Source organism: Siphateles boraxobius, unplaced genomic scaffold (genome assembly GCF_051911475.1).
Source record: "Siphateles boraxobius isolate OS27281-9 unplaced genomic scaffold, OSU_SipBor_1 1, whole genome shotgun sequence".
NCBI classification, from domain to species: Eukaryota; Metazoa; Chordata; class Actinopteri; order Cypriniformes; family Leuciscidae; genus Siphateles; species Siphateles boraxobius.
In genome coordinates, this window is record NW_027508699.1 from 7,557,017 (window position 1) to 7,579,117 (window position 22,101).

The window sequence follows — 22,101 nt, forward strand, 5'->3', positions numbered from 1 at the left end:
AGCCCTGTTCTTCTGTGATCCAGAATGGCAGAACAGCTGAAAGTAATACTTGAGCTGCGCCCTCTACTGTACAGACGTGAATTTGCATTTCCTTCAGCTTGAGGCTTATTCATGTCACTTTTGGTGTGAAAGGGCCTTTGCATTTGCCAAAAATACAACTTTTTTGAATCAAAATCAAACAAGCAAACCCAGCCCGGATGAGAAAAAGTAACCGAAAATCAACTAAGGAACACAATTAGTTACTTTTTTAGGGAGTAATGCAATATTATATATGTAAATATTGTAATATATATATATATATATATATATATATATATATATTGTAATGGGTTACATTTAAAAGTAACTTTCCCCAACACTGGTTAAAGGTGACATTTGTACAACTGCATTACTTCAGACAGAAGAAAGCAGTGTTTAGTATGTGCCTGTGGGGGGTGCTCTGGTATCACCATTTCTAGATAATTTAAAGGTCAGGGACCACCATGTGCTTAGTTTTGAAATGAAAAAAAGAGAGACATAATATTTCAGTTCTTCTAAAATACAGCTTTAATAAATAGGTTATAAATGCATCTTGCCTATATTACCTGTTAATGTCGGAGAGACTGAAAGATGATACTTGATGGGTAGACATGCATACATTTTATGACTTCATTCCATGAAATAGTCTATTTTACATGAATAAAAATTAAATACATTTCCTTCGGCTATTCTACAATTTTTTTGCCAGTAATTATATTTATAGTTACATGACAGCTCTGATCATAGCAAAACTAGTGTGATTTTCAACAAGACAAGTGTCATTAATGCCCGCATACTGTGCTTATACATGGCATATGATTTTTAAATATTGTCATATATAGTATGCTTGGTGTTGGAATTTTGCTCTATGTCAAAAATGTACATTAATAGTAGTTACATTCACTTTTAAATATGTTAAAATATGGGACCATGAAGAGAGGAAAATCTGTTTTCTGTATCACATGCAATCATCAGATTTTTCAAATCTTCTGTAATATTTAAATTGTCGATGCACCTAATGAAGCACTTTTCTTAGTCTTTGCCCAAACTAAATAATTAAGGTTATTAATGTTATGTCTTTAAACACTGTCTCATTAAGTGCCCTCCAATCATCTCAGCTCACTCCAATTACTTTGACGTTAACTAATAATGCATAGTGTTAAAATTATAGACAAATCTGAATAAGGACACCCACTAAGATTTTTGGTAAATTTAGCAACAACAAAAAAAACAGCAATGCTGGTTTGCATAGTTATTTCTTCTAAGAAAATATCCAGCCTAAAACGATACAAAGGAGCTGAAATCATAATGTTCTAGCACATGGCTTTTTTCACTATAAACTATATACTGTACATATGAACGATAAAGGGATTTCAGTCTCATGAAATGCTCTTCAAACTTACCAGGCCCAACGACTCAACTATATGGCCAAGATGTTGTTGTTTGTAGATTTTGTGAATGTATTCGGTCCCCTTTGAACGTTTGGGCTAACAGTCTTAAATGAACTCGCTCACTTTCAACATGATACTGCTTTAGCTGTGACCTTTCATGCAGAGGCTTTGAAGGTGCTCCCCACCGAGCCCTGATCCAGAATGCCCCGGAGCACACAGCATTAAACTGGGCTTGCTGGAAGACAGATGGCCTGGGGAACACGCCCTGCCCGCACACCTGGGTATAGATCACCCTGAGTCAAATTCAGCTAGGCTGCAACCGAAATCGCATACTTCCCTACTATATAGTAGGTGAAAAACAGTACTAAGTACTAAAAAAGTAGGCAAAAAGTAGGATGACCGAATACTTCTGGTGAGATTCTAAGTGTGCATTCGATGGGCACTTAACTATCCCATGAGACCACGGGAGAGGATTTGTGAATGACAGTGAAGTGACGACACTTACACTGGCAGGTCACATGACAATGGCAACAATGCAGATGTAGCACGTCCTGATTACATTCATAGTATATAGAACTTTTTTTCTTTTTTTTTTAGCTATCGTGAAGTATTACTTTTCCAAAAATAAGCACCTATGCAATTTCAGATGCAGCCCTAGTGTCGTTCCTGAACTGACTGGCTATATGGCTACACTCTTTTCAGCAGAAAAACAGCGCCACCTTGTGGTGAGTGATGTGAACTAACATTGTAAAATGAACATGGAAAAACACAGGTTGAACAACGGTTCTTGTGATCTGAATTGACCATTAATATTGAAGATTAATATTCAGTTCAATTAACTAAACAAAATTCCTCCTATTTTCCCCAACGAGGTTTGGTTCATTCTCAAGTATACAAAGTTAGATAAGCTTAAAAATATTAGTGAAATATAACTAACATCAAGAAAAGGTGCTTTTACTCTCACTTTCTGGCATGTATTCCTATAGTTTCAAAAACCTTCACTTACCGTTTCTGTTTGTGCTCTATAGAGTATAAACGCTGTCTTCAGGGGCCTCTGAAGAAAGCAAAGGCTGCCCATAAATTCAACAAAAATAGCTGTGCACACTCTGCATATTAAATTGACATCCCGTATTCACTCGAGTCAAACTTTGTGCCTACTGTTAGTGAATAATAGATTTCACAGGTCCGAGTTTGATCACATGTCCATGTTGAAGGCCCTCATTAGGAGGTCCAGATCTCCCACGCTTGCTGCCTGGAACAGTTCTGGCTGGTCCATCAGTGAGAGGGCGATCCGAAGAGCGGCCCAGATGTTGCTGGACATCGCCTGATGACTCCTGCTCTTCCTCTGCTGGTGCAGAGCGGTCAAGAAGTTACTCACTGCCTCCCTGTGAGAGAAAAGACAGAGGTAAAACATTGAGTGCCCTATCATACACCCGGTACAATGCAGCGGCAGGCACGACGCAAGTGTCTTTTGCTAGTTTCAGCATGACGCAGTTATCATTTTCACGTACTGCGCCACGTTGTTTAAATAGCAGATGCATTTGTGCGCCCATGGGCTGGTCTGAAAACGAGGTGTGTTCAGGCACATTGTTGGCGCATTGCAATTTTGAGGCAACTGAAATAGACTGAGCCATTGACCATCTGAAACCTGCTCTAAAGTCAATGGTGCAGTATTTTTTTTGTTATTTGAAGGGTGCATTAGTAATATGCGCCTATAGGCAGGTGCACAACACGAATACACTCTGCTTATTACACACAGGGACGAGCAGCAGCACACAAACTAGCCAAATATTACAAATAAAAGGATTACAAATGTAAAAGGCATAAAGATATGGTGAATCCGGCTTGTCCCGTAGATGGTCTACTTGCGCTTTAACCTCGTGCACGAGCAGATCCGTTTCCTCGCTAGAGAAGCGTTCAGTTTTTCCGCTTGCAAATTCCACCATGTAAATTGTGAATCCGCCATGGCGCGAGCTAGAGATGCGCAAGAGATGCGCGAGCTAGAGATGTAATGTTGGCGGTTACAGCCGCGGATTCTGCGGATCGGGCGGATGACGTGACGAAAAAAAATATTTAATTAAATTCGGGCGGGTGGTTGAACCAATCAAATGAAAAATATATGTATACATTGTTAAATATTGTTATCTGACTATACCTACATCCCCCCAAAAAATCGAGCGCACTTTAAAAATATTCAAATTTTCATCAGGCAGCTAGTCGAGTCTTAGCAGAGACTGCTTGTTATTATCAGAGATGGCAACGCCGGCGAAGGAGGTACGTGACAAACTCAAAAAATTAAGAATTACGGCGCCCCTTAGCTACAATAGCAGCATATTGAAATTATGTGCCAAAATGCGTTTTCTATTAGGCTACAATGAAAATATTGTACAGTAGCCAATCAGATAAGGTCAGGTTTGCCGAAGTGCGTTTAATTTAGGCTATTTATTTATTTTTGTCCCTGCACCGATCGGAGACGGAGTTCACTACTGATATTCTGAGAGCTTTCTAGTCTCGCGGCTGATATCAGCAGCGCCTTGTATCGCCCAATCAGTGGATGGCGGGTGGGTGCGGTTTTGAAAATTGGTCAAAAACGTTGGTGTGGATGGATGGCAGACGGACGATGAGTTTTGTGATGCGTTGCGGATGAAATAATAGCCCATCTGCGCATCTCTAGTGCGAACACAACTGGCTTTAAAAGTTGAATGTGAGATGAGACTCTGATTGGTTTATTGCACGTTACGCCCAAAACACACCCATTACTTATTAAGAGAATAGTGACAACCCTTTTAGACCATGCACCGGGCGTGCCGACCATTTTTCCCATCGTGTGCACTTGCGCCGTGCTCTTAAGACCATGGGGTTAGATCCTTAAAATAGGGCCCTGAAATTTGAAGTTTCAGACTTTATTTTGTTTAACCTTCTGCTTATTCAGTCTGCTTTAGTGTCTACACTAAGGAGACCTACAGTTCCCATTAACCCAAGCTCATTGGTTCGGTTCATTACCGATGTGCCCCCAGGTTGATGCAGCTGATGCCGAGGTTGTATCTGGAGCGGATGAAGCCTGGCTGGAGCTCCAGAGCTCTGGTGTAGGCCTCCACTGCCTCCTCACTGCGGTCCCCATTCGCTAGTGTGGCCCCGAGCCGATTCCACAGGAGATAGTCCTATGAAAACACACAGAATTGGCAGAGTAAAGGGTGATCTCGGACAGGGGTTTTCCAGCTGGGTTCCAAGGATCACCAGGTGGTACTATTGGGGAAAATTCCAGAGAAAAGAAACATTTAAACTAATTGTTTTATTTATTTTGCATTATAAGGACTGTTTATATTATATTGTATTATATTATATTATGTATAATATACTATAACTTTATTTTTTTATTATAAGTGTTTTACAATAAAGCATATTAAACTTCACAAAAAAACAAGTAAAACTACCATAATTGATATAAAATTGTATAAAAAAAGTTTAAAAATTAAACTTGCCTTATAATGATAAAAAGAAATAAGATAAAACTATTATACATAAAATGCATAGCAAAAAAATTGAAATTAAGTAAGGAATAATTGACTTCAGGCCGTTGAATTATTAGAAAAATAATGCACACCCGAGGTGGTAATGCGGTCACGACGCGAAGCGGAGTGGCCGTTACACCTCGGTGTGCATTATTTTTCTAATAATTCAACGGCCTGAAGTCAATTATTCCGCTTATACTACAGTTACCACACATCGAAACATTGTTCAAATGATGTATTTCAAGACGTTTGTAAAGTTTTTGTCATTAAAACGCTCTTGTATGTAGGACTAATTTATTGCGCATCTAATCCCACGCCTCCGTTGCTAATTCTAAAACGTCATTTTAGAGTTAGTAACAGAGGTTTGAGCCACTGATAGCAGACTAATGCTGGACATACTTAACGACTGGCTGAAACATTCTGTTTCCATCGACTGCAGCAGATTTTAAACACAGACTGAACGCGCTGAACACGCGTTTGGGCATTATCAATCATAACAAAGTATCAAATTACATTCATAACCGGCCTTACAATAAGTGTGTTCCCGGCTTTATGCAGTTATTAATGCAGTTATTAGAGAGAGAGAGAGAGAGAGAGAGAGAGAGGGGCATGTGCTTCAATGTTATTATTTATTAATTAATTCAATTCATTTTAATTAGTTCGTTCATGTTTTTTTCCTAATATTGACAGTAGTAAATGAAACACAAAGTCCTATTAACAAGTAGGCTATAGGCCTATCAATAATTATTTATTTGTTATAGCCTATTATCTGCAATAATTACGAAAACCCGTGCAGCAGGACTATCAATTTATTTATATAGGCCTATTCAGTTTAATTTTCTATTGACTATATAGGGCTATATACTTTGTTTATCAAAATTAAACTGCATGTTTCCATTGATTGTGAAGTTAGACATCGAAAATTGCAGATCAAGCGCATGGGCTGCATGTTTTTTCTTGTTATGAATTGTATCCTATTTTCCATTATTACAGTTAACTACGCGAAGTGATATGGAACTGTAATGCGGTCAAGACCTGCCTGGAACTACGTTAGCCGTGCGTTTCCCTGAAAATAATTGCACACCTTAGAACGTTCTCAACCAATCAGAATCAAGCATTCAACAGCCCTGTAGTATAATATTAATTAATAATAAAAGGTAAAGTAATTTTTGACTTTCATTTAAAAAAATACTTAATAAGCTGTCTTCCTTAAATCTATTGATGCTCTATTGATGTGCTCCAGAGCTTAATTTCAGGCATAATTGTCAATGGCTGCATTCCCGATTCGACGGTTGCTGGGAACCGCCAATAAACAAGCAACAGATGATCTCAGTGTTTTCGCAGGCACATCATTTACAAATGAATTAACACTATAACTTGGTCCTAGCCCATTACAGGGTTTGTATGTGAGGAGGAGGACCTTAAAATCAATTTTAAATTTTACTATTATATTATATTATATTATACTATATTATACTATATTATATTATATTATATTATATATAGTAAGAAAGAATATGTAAGAAAGATTCAATAGACTGCTTTAGTTTTATATTTATCTTTATGTTTATCTATTCATCCTTGTTGTGTTTTTATTGTTTTTTCTTGCATTTAGCTTGCTCACTAGGACTGGTAAGGCAATATATTCTCCATAAAGATTTAAATTTGAATTGAAAATATTTATTTTAAAGTTTACACATTTAACAGTGGATATAGAAAAATTACAATATCAACTAAATCTTTTGTGTGAGTTTGCTGCAACTTTCTGTTCTCTCACGACTGGATATACTTCTGTTGCCTTGTGTTAATAAAATGTCCACTGCGCTCTGATTCAACGCTTTGGTATAAGCGGGATAATCCACGGCTAGCTGTGCTTTGATTGATTTGAATGCACTCCGCTTCACGTCAGGCGGTTCTTTGATTAAAATCATTTAATGCACAGCTAGCCATGGAAATCATGATTAAACTGAAAATGTTTTGATCGGGCATTGAAGAAGGGGGGATTTTGCACCACAATGGCATATCATAATAAATTATTTTCAACATGGTTAAAAAACACACAAACAGAACCCTGCACCCAAATCAATGCGAACTACAAAATAAATATGCATTACAGATTGCTGTATTCATTTTTTTTTCAACAAGCTTAAAAACACCCACAGTGCTTGTCAGGACAGCTCTGAGAATCTAATAGATCTGTAGCATTAAAATGACGAATAGGACTTTCTGGCTTACCTCCGGTCGGACAGACAGTGCGGCATTGAAGGCGTCCACAGCTTTGTCAAACTCTGAGCTGAGGTTGAAGAGCACACCCAGGCCTGTCTGGAGGTCAGGGTCCACCCCTTCAGCGCTCTGCACTGCCTCCTGATACAGCTCCAACACCTCCACCAGCTGAGAGCTGCACACAACACACACCATTAACAAGGGCAGGGCCATATGAGGACATATATCGTGGCGATGATATAAACTAACAGTTGACAGCACATTCCAGGGCCAGGTTTTATGGCTGGGCCCCCTCTCTTTCTGCAACAGTGGGAAAAGCTTTGCTACATTTTGATTGGATCTTGGTGGACTAGCACAAAGAAATGTCCAACACCACCAGATAAGGATGCCAGGACTGACAGACGCCTCAAGCACGGGAAGGACAGAACTTCTCATTGGTCCACAGGCAGTTTCTGCCCATCTAGACTCATCCCTCAGGTTTAAGCCAACCATAATAACAATTATTTAGGACATTTCGGGTCAGGACAGCAGTGGTTCAAACAATTCTGTTTTCAATTATAACAAATCCATTCATAACTATGTTTGTAAACCTTAAAACTGATGTAAACTAAAAACACATTCATTTAATATAAATGAATGTAAAAAATTGTGCTGGGCAACGATTAATCGTGATTAATCACATCCAAAATAAAAGTTTGTTTACATAATATATGTGTGTGTACTGTGCATAACTATTTTGTATATATAAATACACACACATGCATGTATACATTTAAGAAAAATGTGTTATTTATATATAAAATATTTATATATAATATAAATTATGTATAAATATATATACAGAATATACATGCAAATATTTCTCATATATATACATGCATATGTGTGTATAATTATACACAGTACACACATATATTCAAACACAAACTTTTAATTTGGATGCGATTAATCATTGCCTAGCACAAATTCAGCTGTTAATGTATAAATGAATGCATGAATGGCAGTTCAATCACCTACAAAGGTGAGACATTATCAGATACAACCTTTTGAGACTCTGTCCTGTGAAGGACGAGACAACAACAGGTTCCATGCTCTGAGTCTACAGCTTGTGAGGCAGAAACAGATACAGATACAACCACAGTCTGAGCCAAGCTTTCACATGAAGCGAAATATTGTGAAATATTCGCAATAACCGAAGCAGCATGCCTTGAGTCTCCGTGCCAGAGAGACAAATGCGGATTGACCAAGTCTTGAGTGTCTGGCCCAGAGAGGCAGAAGACAAACAGACATTTGCAACAAGGTTAAGCTCAGGAGGACAATCCTTCACTTCAGGGCCTCATCTGCATGTTCCAGATTTTAGGAACCCTTTTTGGTGCTCCAGGAGATCAGCATCCAGCAGAGCTTGGTGTTCAAGGCTGTTGAAACGTATTCCGGCTCATTCCCCACTGCATTCCCCACTGCAGTATAACTAGGGGAAGACTTCACCGCCATCGGACACTCGACCACGTGGAACATAAATATCACTTTACCAATCTTCTTAGAGACCTTGGCATTGTTGTATATTATCGGTATATGATTCTATAATTTGCATTAGATGTTATATAGCTGATGCTAGTCAATAACAAATAATCTTTCATTGTTTTCTTTGATGCATACGGTTCTTCACCTTATTAGTTTCAGAGAAATAATGTATCTTCCCATAAAATAATGTAACTCTGCCATAGCCAGACACAACTTAATTACTTGCATTGTATGCACCTTTTCCTTTATCATTCATGGCATTCATTTTGCAGTTGTGTTGATTACTCGTTTATCTTTTTGTTAATAAAATGTATTTTATTACACGTGTGTCTACCTTGTGTTGATAATACAGAAGAGGCTCTACAAGTTAACGATATCTCACAAATCCTTCAGATTGGTCAGATGACAAACTCCCTACAGTTTACACAATTTTATTTATTCAACAATCATTTTTTATTGTTATTTTACTGTTAAGGCGAAATTCCTTAGCTGGTACCCCGAGGTACAGTAGGAGGAGTAAGAGGTCATCTGACATTCTCACAGACATCTTAAGTGACGTGACTGAAACGCATTATAAATTTGGTGCCACCAGTAAAAAAATTTACATAACAGGTGCCTTTGTATGAGAGAAAGTATAATCCTTTAACAATAGAGAATTTGCTATATTGTTTCTGTCACAGTATGTACATATCTGTGTATCTTTTAGTAGGCATGACTGCCTTAAGTTAAGACAGGTTGATGAAGAAACCTGAAAGACTGAGAAAATGGAGAATGCAGAATGAAGAATCTACAGTGAAATAAAATTACGTGATCTACACCACACTACTCCCATCTAAAAACACTCACAAAACAGACCTTATGCATATGCTTTAAATATGCAGCATGTAGACATGGATTCATGCGAGTGAATGTGGATCGTACCACCCGAGAGTGGGGATGGGGGAGATGAAGGACCCTCTGCGGCTGGGCAGTGGAGAGCCATCCAGAGGGCTGCGGTTCTGGAGCAGGTGTCTGTATCTGGGGTTGTATCTGATCCACCGGTGAAGAGCCTCACAGGCTTCCGGCTGCTGCCCTGCATTGGTCAGGCTCACCGCCAGAGCCATAAGGGCCTTCAGATTGTTTGGGTGCAGCTCCAAACATCTATTTGAACAAAGACACACAGACCAAACATGGCAAAATAAGCGAGGGAGTGAGTTGGTCCAACTCGTTTTTTTTTTTTTCTGGGGTTTCTGATTAAACCAACTATCTAACTACAAACACTATCTGTAGTCCAATAAATGGTGCACAAGGGGAGTGTTCCGAAAAACTATTTGTGCAATACCATTTGTTACCACTAATTGCGCAGAAGCACATAAAGCTTTAATGCAATTTCCTCATAAATAATTTAATACGTTTGTGAACTTTAGACTTTTTGCTCCAATTGAGATTGTTATGGCCTTAATATTAAAATGAACAATTAGTACAAATTAAGAATGGCAGCAACCCTGAGACTACAAATGTGACTATTTCTGCAGCCTTTCATCTAAAAGATGTTTCAATGACTCACTAGTCTCTCTAGTCCACTGATTTAGGCAAGAAATCCTGAACATTGCACTTGGTAAGAAGATTCTGGTTTGTTGGAGTGTCTAGTAAGTGTGTAATCCCCAATGAAAGGACATTAAAACTCTGTATTTACATCATCATTCACCCTCAGAGAACAGAGCATTAATGCTCCTCTGGCATATATCAGACTCAAGCATAAATCACAAAAACCCTCATTATTGTCGACTCACCTCTGAAGACAAACAATGGCTGCCTGTTCATTCTCATTCTCTGCTTGTGTGGTGCCCAAAACCTGCCAAGCCTTTGTAGAGGAAAAAAAGCACTATAGTTTGAAACATCACAAAAAATATTAGAGCAAAGCTGAAATAAAAAAGACTTGAATTGCTCGAAGGGCACTGTAAAAAGAGTGTTCAATTACTGGGGCTGCCAGTTTTCTAAAGCATATTGTTGTTCCCTCTTCATTATGTGCTTGGCTAGTGCATTTAGTGCATTCACCCTGGGGACGTTGGCATTTGACTTTAATGTTGTTTTGTTTCGAATTAAACAGGTTCATATTTATAAGCCATCCCAGAGGTTTACGCCATCTGTCTGGCATCACTGTGGCTCATAAAGCATGTGAAATTTCATTAAATGTTTGATGGTGCTGACTGTCAATAATAAAAGGAAGGCAGGAAGGACATGGATTTGCACTGTCTTTCACCAAGCGGTTTCATCGTTTGTGAGGTGATAAAACATTCTTGGTAGATTGAGTTGCATACAGGACATAAAAGTTATGTTCCAAATCCAAGTCCCAAAAAATCCAAAAAAACCTGACACGAAAACGCAGCAAATAAGAGCTCTCACCGACTGCATGTCCACATAAAACATGACAACAAGAAAGCACACAGCCAATGAACACATGAGCTGCGTGCTACACAGAACACAAGAACGCCTGACCAATGAACACAAAGACCTGGTGCACATGAGAAAACACATCAGATAACAGCACACGTCGAGTGAGCGAACTCTCCACATGCGCTCATAACAAAAGACAAAGCGTGCCGCATGAATGTCCAAACCCTGACACGGAACTAAAACCAAACTAGACAGGAGTACCGGGAGTACACTTATGCTCACCAAAGCTGTATTTATTTGATCGAAATGAAATAATACAATTTAAAAGAACATTCTATTTCAATATGTTTGAAAATGTAATTTATTCCTATGATGAGAAAGCTGAATTTTCAGCATCATTACTCCAGTCTTCAGTGTCACATGATCCTTCAGAATCATTCTGCACACACACACACACACACACACACACACACACACACACACACACACACACACACACACGCACACACACACGCACACACACACGCACACACACACGCACACACACACACACACACACACACACACACACACACACACACACACACACTTTCATTTTGCTCTGTGTAATGCATTCTGGGATTGCATTAATTGCAAAAGATGCCAAGTTGCCTTTGATTTTGGTCAGTCGAAGGTCTCTAATGGATTCCTACAAGTCTTCATGTCTTAAAATATTGTCTCAGTGGGCCGCTTGGTAGGTTTAAGAACACAGATAATGTGTAAGACAGCTAAAAGAACACAGACATGCTCAATAAATGGGTTGTCCAGATTGGGGTTCCTTACCTCTGAGTCCAGAGGGTCTTGTAAGATGGCCGCCTCTAACAGTAGTACAGAGCTGTTCAGGTCCCCGTCCTTGCACTTCTGCAGCCCCTGTTCAAAAGCATTGGTGTAGTCTTTGTAAGGGTTATTGGTATGGAAGCAGTGACCCTGTAAGCAACAGAACCAAAGAACAAGCTTAAAGGAACACTCCACTTTTTTGGAAATAGACTCATTTTCCAACTCCCCTAGAGTTAAACAGTTGAGTTTTACCGTTTTTGAATCCATTCACCCGATCTCCGGGTCTGGCGGTATCACTTTTAGCATAGCTTAGCATAGATCATTGAATCTGATTAGACCATTAGCATATCTCTCAAAAAAATGACCAAAGAGTTTTTTTTTCGATATTTTACCTATTTAAACCTTGACTCTTCTGTAGTTACATATAGTTCTGTACTAAGACTGACTGAAAATGAAAAGTTGTGATTTTCTAGGCTAGGAACTATACTCTCATTCCTGCGTAATAATCAAGGAACTTTGCTGCTGTACCAGGGGTGAAGCAGGCACAATTTAAAGTGCTCCTTTAAAGAAAACAAGCAAAACCATTATTAAATATCATGATGATTTTAATAAAATACTTGAGCGCAGGACTCAAGAGTAATCCTTTCATAAATCTGGAGAGGCAGACGGTGGAGTGTTGATAATTGGATCATGCTGAGGTCTTTAATATTGCAGTGAAAAGTGCAGTTGGACTAATCAGTGGCGTAGGGAGAAGAAAAGGGCACAGGAACTCACACTACAGTGACACTACACAATAAACTGAGACTCTTTGCAAGCCTGAAAGAAAATTAAAAACAATAATTTTTATTATTTTTCCTGTGGCTCATACTTTTTCTTAAGATTGTTTTAAAGTAAAAACTTCAGAATAATATAATTTTTTTTTTTCTTAAAAATCATTCTTAAATCCCTAAAGATTTTCAATGAATAGATTGTGTTGTTTCGAATATTAACCATGACAGAAGGAGCGTAAATGATTGCAACAGGTTAGGGTTAGACAGGTTCTATAAAAATAACTTTCGAATATTAAACGTTGCATTAAAATATGTGAAGAAAACAATTTGCACACTTATTATGATTATTTCAGTAATCTACAGGCAGTGCAAAAATAGCTTTTGAGGTTCATTCGGTGCATCTGAATCGAATACTGTCTGATTAGGAACTACATTTCAATTTGAACATACTTCACGACAGTTAAAAAAGTATGTTCTATATCATGAATATGGGCAGTATGAATAAAATTCGGACGTACTACATCCGCCATGTTGTTACTGTCACATGACCTACCGCATCAGTTGTATGACTTCACTGCCATTCATAAATCCTCTCCCTTGGCCTCATGGGATAGTAAAGTGTCCATTGAATGCACACTTCAGAATCTCACCGAAAGTAGATGGTCATCCAGGTACTTTTTGCCTATTGTTTTTCGAATACTATGTATTTGGACACACTACTCTGTTGGAACCCTATCAACTACATAGAAATGCCCTAGCATCTAGAAAATATATTAATCAAGCTGTATCTCTAAAAGGGATGCAGCATAAGCAGAAACTCTATACAAATTTATTTATGAAGCACTTTCAAAACCATAAAAATCGACCAAAGTGCTGTACATAAAATAGCATTAAAACTCTTGCAGTATTTATAGGCATAAAATAACAACATAAAAAACAACAAACAGTCATATAATCCGTCATGCTACATATCACTTACAATGATCAGACCCAGCCAAAGGCCAAGGAGAATAGCAAAACACAGTAGTTTTTGGCTATATCCGAACATTCTCTGCCTATTTGGAAGCACAAAATCATGGAACATAAGACAGAATATTAGATGAAAGAGAACATTATCTGACATCTGGAGTCTATAACCTTTGAAGTGATAATCTAGCCCTGTATCAGTTCTGTTGTCATAGATAATGCAATACAGTGGGCAGTGGGCAGTCATTTTGAAACTCATGCGGTGGTGCGGAACAGCACCTTTGATTGGTTAACAATCAACAGAATGTCTTCTGCTGGTTAATGTTATGTAAACTGTGTCCAAACCTCCTCTTCCAAGCTACAGATTTTGTACAGCAAACACATAAAACCTATTTATTTATATATATAAAACAGTTATGTCCGGTCGAACTATGTTTTAATTAACTTCAGATTGGATTATGTTGGTAATAGGCATTTACCTAACGCTAAAAGATGTTCCGTGCCTCTAACAAGGGCTTTCGATCTTCTTTTTAAACTGAATGGTTTGTGGAAAACACTTGAGTTTTGTCACAGACTTGTCCCAGCGTCTAGAACGCAACTGAATGCTTTTTCAAGCATTGAAAAACCGCGGAAAACTACTTTTAAACACCAAATGACAGAATACTTCCGTACATATTTACAGCGGGTCTATTCGCATGGGATTAGCATTACCTGCTGTAATCTTTACTGACGTTGTCCGTAATGATTACTGAGATGGCACATTCGGACGGGACTGAAATCACTGAGAAGCTCTGGTAATTATTACTTTACCCCACTTCTCCATGTTAAACTAATCCCGTCTGAATAGGGCTTTAGTCAACAGAATGTTCTGGGGGACCATCAAAATAAAGTGTTACCTAGAAGTCTTGTTGAGAAATATAATAATGTTGCACTACTAAATTACTCTTTATATCGAAATACATAAAACTGTGAGCGCGAGAGAGGCCCAGTGTGCAAGAGAGCGGGTGAATCAATGGTTTTAGTTTCAAAATACCTCCAAAAACGAAAAATTATAGTACCAGCAGTTTATGCGAGCTGCCGATATAAGCTAGAATCACTCCCGGTACCGTGAACAGCAAAGAAGTGCACCACTGCACGGCCGAGAACAGGCTCTGGCTCCAGAACGTGAACTATTCTGGTGAAAAACAGGAATAAGGGCCCCGGCCCTGTGGTGGAGAACCACTGATGTAGGGGTGACCCCGAATAGTCGAAGATTCGATGCATCGATAGGAGGAGCCTGATACGACCACCAATCTCACGGTCGAATCTTTGCATAAGGGTGCTGAATGTCTGATTTCACATAGAACTACCGGTTTTCTGTCAATACGTTAATATAGGAGCATATTATGATAATGCTGTAAATACAAATGTGCAAAGGAAGAAGCTTTTAATAAATATTTTTAACGTGCGTGAATAAGTCCAAACACCCCCGTGACAGATTTAAGTTTCACTTTCGATACGTGAACGAAGAGGAGCGTTTTGGCGGCAGGGATTTAAATCTTAAAAAATGTCTGGGATAAGAAAATCTAAAATGTGGATGCACACCATCAGAAAGGATATTTTCCCAGACTGGATTTAGCATCAGGAAAAACATGATCGGACTTCTGCAGGCCAACGTTAACAAGTTGGTTTTCCTCGGGACATTCTAAAACGCTTAACGTGAAAAAAGCTTTTAAAACGCTTAAAGGGCACTTTTACATGGCTTAATGAATAGTACATACCTCATTAAGAAACTATACTATGTCCAGATAAGCAGATGAACCCAGAATATGAACGCAACGTTTTCCTCCTGTCCTATAGTTCCCTTTCGAGAGGTCTCTCCTATTGCGTAAGTAGCTTACGCTATGGGAAAACTCCTTTTCTCGAGAAAATTGAAGTCTTTATGTAAAACGCATTGCAGCTGCACAGCTGACAGCAATGAACGAAGGCAGCTCGGTCATTGGCTGTGCTGCGGCAACTTGCTCGAACCAATGACGGGGCGACTCTGAATGCGCGACCAATGAGCGCGCTTCGCGCCCGCGCGCGTCAGAGCCCGCCAAGATGGGCGTGGCCAAGAGCTATATATTGGGCGCCCCGTCATGAGAGTTCTTTAGATTTAATCTCCTTCAGCGAACACCTTCTTCGCTGGATCCTCCGGATTATTGAAGCTTCGCCGTCGAAAAGCATACCAGCGGGATTTGCTACGAGGACGTCGGCACCTTCAGCCGCCTTCTAACGCGATCCTACTGAGCCATCCGGCGTACTGCTCACGCAAGTATTTACATCTGTTCGCTCTGCGACACTTGTAAAAGAGCAAATTTTCCAAGGCGTTGTTTCAAATGCCTTCCTGCGCGTCGTGCAGAGACCTTCTCCCGGACGGGGATCGTCACATCATCTGCAATCGCTGCCTGGGCCGGGACCACGCAGAAGCTGCTTTGACCAAGGGCGGATGCCCCGAATGTGACGACCTGGGTCTCTCCGCACTGCGGGCTCGCCTCGCCGCTTTCGCCGTGAGCGAGTCCATCGCCGCCATCCCTCTGTTCGAGCCGCGCACTAAGAAAAAGCGCCGCTCACAGAGGCTTCCTGAACCTGAGCTCAGTGACGTCACGCCGAGCCAGTCTCCGCGTGCTTCACCGCCGCTCTTGCCTTCCCCACCGCCGGTTCAGTTCACCCAGCCGGACCCACACCCCTCTAGCAGAGCGGTGGGCCTTGTGACTTTCGGCGCGTCCGAGGACGACGGGGGAATGGATGACAGCTTGTCAATCGACGCTGCATCGGACGACTGGCCGGGCTCCACTCTCGACCCCGCCCCGTCGACGCTAGCTAGCGCGAGCGGGGGCTCCACCATGGATAGCGAGATTATCCGCGTTCTCTCTAAGGCCGTGGAAGACCTCGGGCTCGATTGGTCTTCTCCCGAAGAACCAACCCGGAGCCGACTGGATGAGTGGTTTCTGCAGGGGCGCCAGCAGGCCCCTCGGCAAAGGCCTTCTCCCTTCTTCCCGGAAGTTCACGACGAACTCACCAAGTCGTGGAAAGCCCCCCACTCTGCGCGCCTAAAGCCTTCTTTTTCTTCCTCGCTCTCCTCTGTGGACGGCGCGAAGGAAAGAGGCTACGAGGGAACACCGCCCCTCGAGGAGGCCGTGGCCAATCATCTCTGCCCGCCCTCCACCACCGGATGGAAAGCCAAAGCTTCCCACCCCTCGAAGCCCTGCCGCACTACTTCAGCTCTCGCCGGTCGCGCCTACGCCGCCGCCGCCGGCCAAGCTGCATCAGCGCTTCACTCTATGGCGGTACTTCAAGTGTTCCAAGCCAAGCTTCTCCGCTCTATGGACGAGTCTGGCCCCGAACCCGAAGCCTTTAAGGACCTACGCAGCGCGACTGACATAGCCCTGCGAGCCACGAAGGCCACCGCCCAGTCTATCGGCCGTGCCATGGCTAATTTGACTGTTCTCGAGCGCCATCTGTGGTTGACTCTGACTGAGATGAAGGACGCGGATAAGGCGCCATTTCTCGACGCGCCTATCTCCACCAGCGGGCTGTTTGGACCGGCGGTTAAGGGTTTCACCGAACGCTTCACTGAGGCCCAGAATGCTTCACAAGCTATGCGGCATTTCCTGCCCAAGCGCTCCAGCTCATCGCAGAGCAGACAGAGGCCGCCGCAGCCGCAGCGGGCTAGAACAGCCCCCACCGCCTCTCAGCCCGCGCCTCAGGCTGACGCTCGACGCCGCTCGCGCTCTCACAACCGCAAGCCGCCTTCTGAGCGACGGGGTCCTCGGCCCAAGATTGTGCTGAACCCCGAGCCTCGAAAGCCGTCCTAGCCACAAGAATGAAAAGAGAGAGTGCGTGTCTCGCAAAAGCCGGACCACTCTCTCTGCAAAAGCTCAAGCATTACCCAGTCCCCTTACAGGCGGCTGGATATGTTCATACAGCAGTCAATGGGCCAGTCACAGAGCTCGCTCACCTGCAAACAAACGCCGTTTTTACGGCGACGCACAGAAAACACAAAAAGAGTCTTTTTCTGCCTGTGTCACTAAGGGTTCACATGTCCACAAAGTGTGCATTCCCAGATACTGTCAAAACAGTGCCAAATTCATTCCCAGCTCAAGCTGCGCACCCCATGAATGTAGATCACGTGCCTACGGTCATGTACGCACCACTACACACAAGCACTGTTCACACAGTTATAAATTCATCCCCAGTAAAAGCGGGAAACATTATAAAAGTGACGCGTGTGCCTACCACTGTTTATGCACCCCCACTTATAAACACTGTCCTTACAGTGTCAAACACAACCCCAGCCCAGGCTGCGAGTTTTACAGACACAGCGCGCGCTGCTGTAATCACACACGCGCCCATTCACTCAGCTGCTCAGCGCGCGCCCGCGCCTCTGAGAGCTATGAGCTCAGGCGATTCGCTGGCCGGGTCCCTGCGTCACAGCGGCCCGCCCCTAGCCTGTATTCAGCCCATATCTGTACACGCAGCGGCATGGGAAAATATTCCAGATATGCCGAAATGGGTATTGAATATAGTAAAGCACGGATACTCGCTCCAGTTCGCTCGCAGACCACCACGTTTTACGACTGTGGTCGAGACGAAAGTGAGAAAAGAGTGCTCACATGTTCTACGCACCGAGGTGCGCAAACTAATAGAAAAGGGCGCTGTGGAAACTGTTCCCCCCTCTCTGAGCGAGGCAGGTTTTTACAGCCGCTATTTTCTCGTCCCGAAAAAGGATGGCGGTCTCCGCCCCATCCTAGATCTCAGACACCTGAACAAAGCACTAATGATTCGCTCGTACAGAATGTTAACAACCAAGCATATCCTCGCGCAAGTACGCCCAGGAGATTGGTTTCTCTCAGTGGATCTGAAAGACTTTCACTTTCCAATAGCGCCTAATCACAGGCCATTTCTGAGATTCGCTTTCGAGGGACAGTCGTACCAGTACACAGTACTTCCGTTCGGCCTGTCCCTGGCTCCCCGTACATTCACGAAATGTATGGATGCAGCACTTTCCCCCCTAAGGCGAAGGGGAGTGCGAATACTGAATTATCTCGACGATTGGCTGATTCTAGCACAATCAGAGAGTCAGTTAATAACACACAGATCTTGGATTATCAGCCATTTAGAATGCCTGGGTCTAAGAATCAATTTTGCAAAAAGCATACTATCTCCCAGCCAGAGGATTTCTTTCCTGGGAATAGTTCTAGACTCGATGCAAATGACAGCGCGTCTCTCATCAGAGCGCGCGCTCACCATCCGGCGCCTTGCAACATCATTCAGGGCGGGCGCGCTCGCCCCCGTCAAGCGGTTTCAGAGGATGCTCGGTCTCATGGCCTCAGCATCGGCCGTACTCCAGCTAGGATTGTTGCATATGCGCCCTCTCCAACGCTGGCTCAAGAGCCGCGTCCCTACTCACGCGTGGCGTTCGGGCCACCTTTTAATCAGAGCGAACCACGGCTGTATAAAAGCCCTGACGCACTGGAAAGCCGCCGACTGGTACCAGTCAGGCGTGAGTCTGGGTGTGAACACAAGGAGAAAGATGATAACGACAGATGCCTCCAAAATAGGTTGGGGGGCCCTTTACGAGGGCAGGCCTGTCTCCGGCTTTTGGTCAAACCCGGAGAAGCGCCTACACATAAACTGTCTGGAAATGAAAGCGGTCGCTTTGGCTCTCAGAGCCCTGCTCCCACAGCTGAGAAACGAACACGTCTTGGTCCGAACGGACAACATGACGGTAGTATCGTACATAAATCGCCAGGGTGGACTCAGGTCGAGCTCCATGCATTCAATGGCCAGGAGACTCATTTTATGGTCCCAGCACAACTTGCGCTCGCTGAGAGCAGCGCATGTGCCAGGTGCCCTGAACCAGGGGGCGGACATGCTATCCAGAGACAAAATTCTCCCAGGAGAATGGGCTCTCAACCCGCTGACGATTCACTGGTTATGGAAAACCTTTGGCAAAGCGGAGATCGACCTCTTCGCCTCCAAGGAGAACGCGCACTGCCCTCTTTTCTTCACGAAAAGCATGGATGCGCTCGCCCAGAGCTGGCCGAGCCGTCCCTTATATGCCTTTCCCCCGATCGCGATGCTACCGCAGGTCATCAGTCGGGTCAGAGAGGAGAAAAACGCAGTGCTGCCAATAGCCCCACTCTGGAAGAACCAAACATGGTTTCCAGATCTGATGCAAATGCAATCTGCACCACGGCCGATTCCACTGAGGCCAGACCTCCTCAGTCAGGCCAACGGGATGATATTTCATCCCCGCCCCGATCTGTGGGCCCTTCATGCATGGCCCCTCAACGGGTTCCCAGGAACCTCACGAGCGGAGCACTAAAAACCATCGCTGAGGCGCGGGCGCCCTCCACGAGACGCTTATATGCCCAGAAATGGAAAGTGTTCAGTGACTCGTGTAATGCCAAGGGCCTGAATCCTGAAACATGCGAGATTACGAACGTACTCGCTTTTCTACAAGGGCTTCTGGAGGCGGGCCGCGCCCCCTCCACGCTCAAAGTATATGTGGCGGCCATCACAGCATCACACGACCCTGTAATGGAACGTCCATTGGGAAGAAACGACCTAATTATTCGTTTCCTAAGGGGCGCTAGGAGGATGAACCCTTCACGCCCCCCCTCAGTGCCGATCTGGGACCTAGCTACTGTCCTAGACGCTCTTAAAGGGCCTCCGTTCGAACCACTCCGAACCGTGCACCTTAAACAGCTCTCGCTCAAGACTGCGCTCTTGCTGGCACTCGCCTCGGTCAAGAGAGTGGGCGACCTGCACGCGCTTTCGACAAGCGCTGCCTGCCTAGAATTCGGACCTAATGACTGCAGGGTCGTCCTTAGGCCGAAACATGGGTATATTCCTAAAGTGCTCACCACTCCCTTCAGAGCACAGGTTATCTCCCTAACTGCGCTATCGTCCCCAGCAGACAAACACGACGCTAATCTACTCTGCCCCGTTAGGGCTCTCAGAGTGTATTTGGAGCGTTCTGCCCTATTCAGACAGACAGAACAACTGTTTGTATGCTTTGGCGGCCGTACGAAAGGTTCCGCCGTTTCAAAGCAGAGAATCTCTCACTGGATAGTTGAAGCTATAGCGCTGGCTTATGAAGCTAAGGGACTTCAATGCCCCTGGGGAGTCAAAGCACACTCCACCAGGAGTGTGGCTTCTTCCTGGGCATGGTCGAGCGGGATACCGATCGAGGATATTTGTGCGGCGGCAGGCTGGGCCTCACCGTCCACATTTATCAGGTTCTACAACCTACAGGTCCCGACACTGCATTCCAATGTACTATCAGCATGATGCTAGTTGAACTACGAGTTCGTATCTAGATTATGTATGTGCTTGTGTCACACTGAGCGCCTTCTAGCCGCTCTGTATTCTTTCCCACATATAAAGCTCGCCTCTGCCGGCTAGTTGGATGATAACTTTGCTTTTTTAGCTCAGGCACCTGCCTCTGGCTATCATAAGGCGAAGTTCAGCACGCACGGCGTTTTGCATGGTGTTCCCATAGCGTAAGCTACTTACGCAATAGGAGAGACCTCTCGAAAGGGAACGACTCGGTTACTAACGTAACCTCGGTTCCCTGAGAGGAGGGAACGAGTATTGCGTAAGCTGCCGTGCTTGTGCTTGGTTAGTTCGCTTCAGTCGTTTTAACCTAAAGAACTCTCATGACGGGGCGCCCAATATATAGCTCTTGGCCACGCCCATCTTGGCGGGCTCTGACGTGCGCGGGCGCGAAGCGCGCTCATTGGTCGCGCATTCAGAGTCGCCCCGTCATTGGTTCGAGCAAGTTGCCGCAGCACAGCCAATGACCGAGCTGCCTTCGTTCATTGCTGTCAGCTGTGCAGCTGCAATGCGTTTTACATAAAGACTTCAATATTCTCGAGAAAAGGAGTTTTCCCATAGCGTAAGCTACTTACGCAATACTCGTTCCCTCCTCTCAGGGAACCGAGGTTACGTTAGTAACCGAGTCGTTTTCTTTACAATAACGGTTTTCAATGGGAGGAAAATTACCGTTTAATTAAACGCGTTGCGTTCATATTCTGGTTTCAGGTGCTTTTCTGTAGGCTACACAGTAGGCTATGCTTTATTAATAAGGTGTGTATAGAATTTAATCTTTTAAAATAACTGTCTTAGGACATTAAGCTGTTAAAAGTTTTTCAAGTTAAGCGTTTTAGAATGTAGGCTATTTTATCCGCGCACACAATTTGAAAAGACTCAAACGGACACAGAGACACAGACAGAGTGAAAGACTAGATTTTTTTTCTCTCGATCAGGTAGGGGTGCAAGTGATTTCAAAACATTTTAGCCGGTTCTAATTTGATTTTTGGATGCTGTGAACATGTTTAGATAAACTGTCGTATTGTTGTTTCTGAAGTCAAAAAGACAGTTGACAATTCTGGCTATACTTTCGATATTTTAATAATTTCTTTATTTTTATTTTATTTATTGATAACTCAATAGGGTTATCTAATTTAAATATTTGTGTGT

The 22,101-nt window shown here is 43.1% G+C and overlaps 1 protein-coding gene across 4 annotated transcripts in view; it reads right to left on the bottom strand.

Annotated features, from left to right (window-relative positions):
- Positions 1–528: 528 nt before the first annotated feature.
- Positions 529–22,101, bottom strand: part of pex5lb (peroxisomal biogenesis factor 5-like b) — an 82,746-nt gene continuing 61,173 nt past the window's right edge. For 2 of the 4 annotated variants that reach the window (XM_077194258.1, XM_077194241.1), the window contains 6 exons: positions 11,864–12,007; positions 10,438–10,508; positions 9,587–9,805; positions 7,157–7,319; positions 4,413–4,570; positions 529–2,794 (listed from right to left, as the gene is read on the bottom strand). In XM_077194258.1, coding sequence (XP_077050373.1) covers positions 2,605–2,794; positions 4,413–4,570; positions 7,157–7,319; positions 9,587–9,805; positions 10,438–10,508; positions 11,864–12,007 — 945 coding nt within the window. In that variant the 3' untranslated portion in view covers positions 529–2,604. The remainder of the gene's footprint in view (positions 2,795–4,412; positions 4,571–7,156; positions 7,320–9,586; positions 9,806–10,437; positions 10,509–11,863; positions 12,008–22,101) is intronic. The other 2 variants (XM_077194267.1, XM_077194250.1) reach the window with 1 other exon arrangement.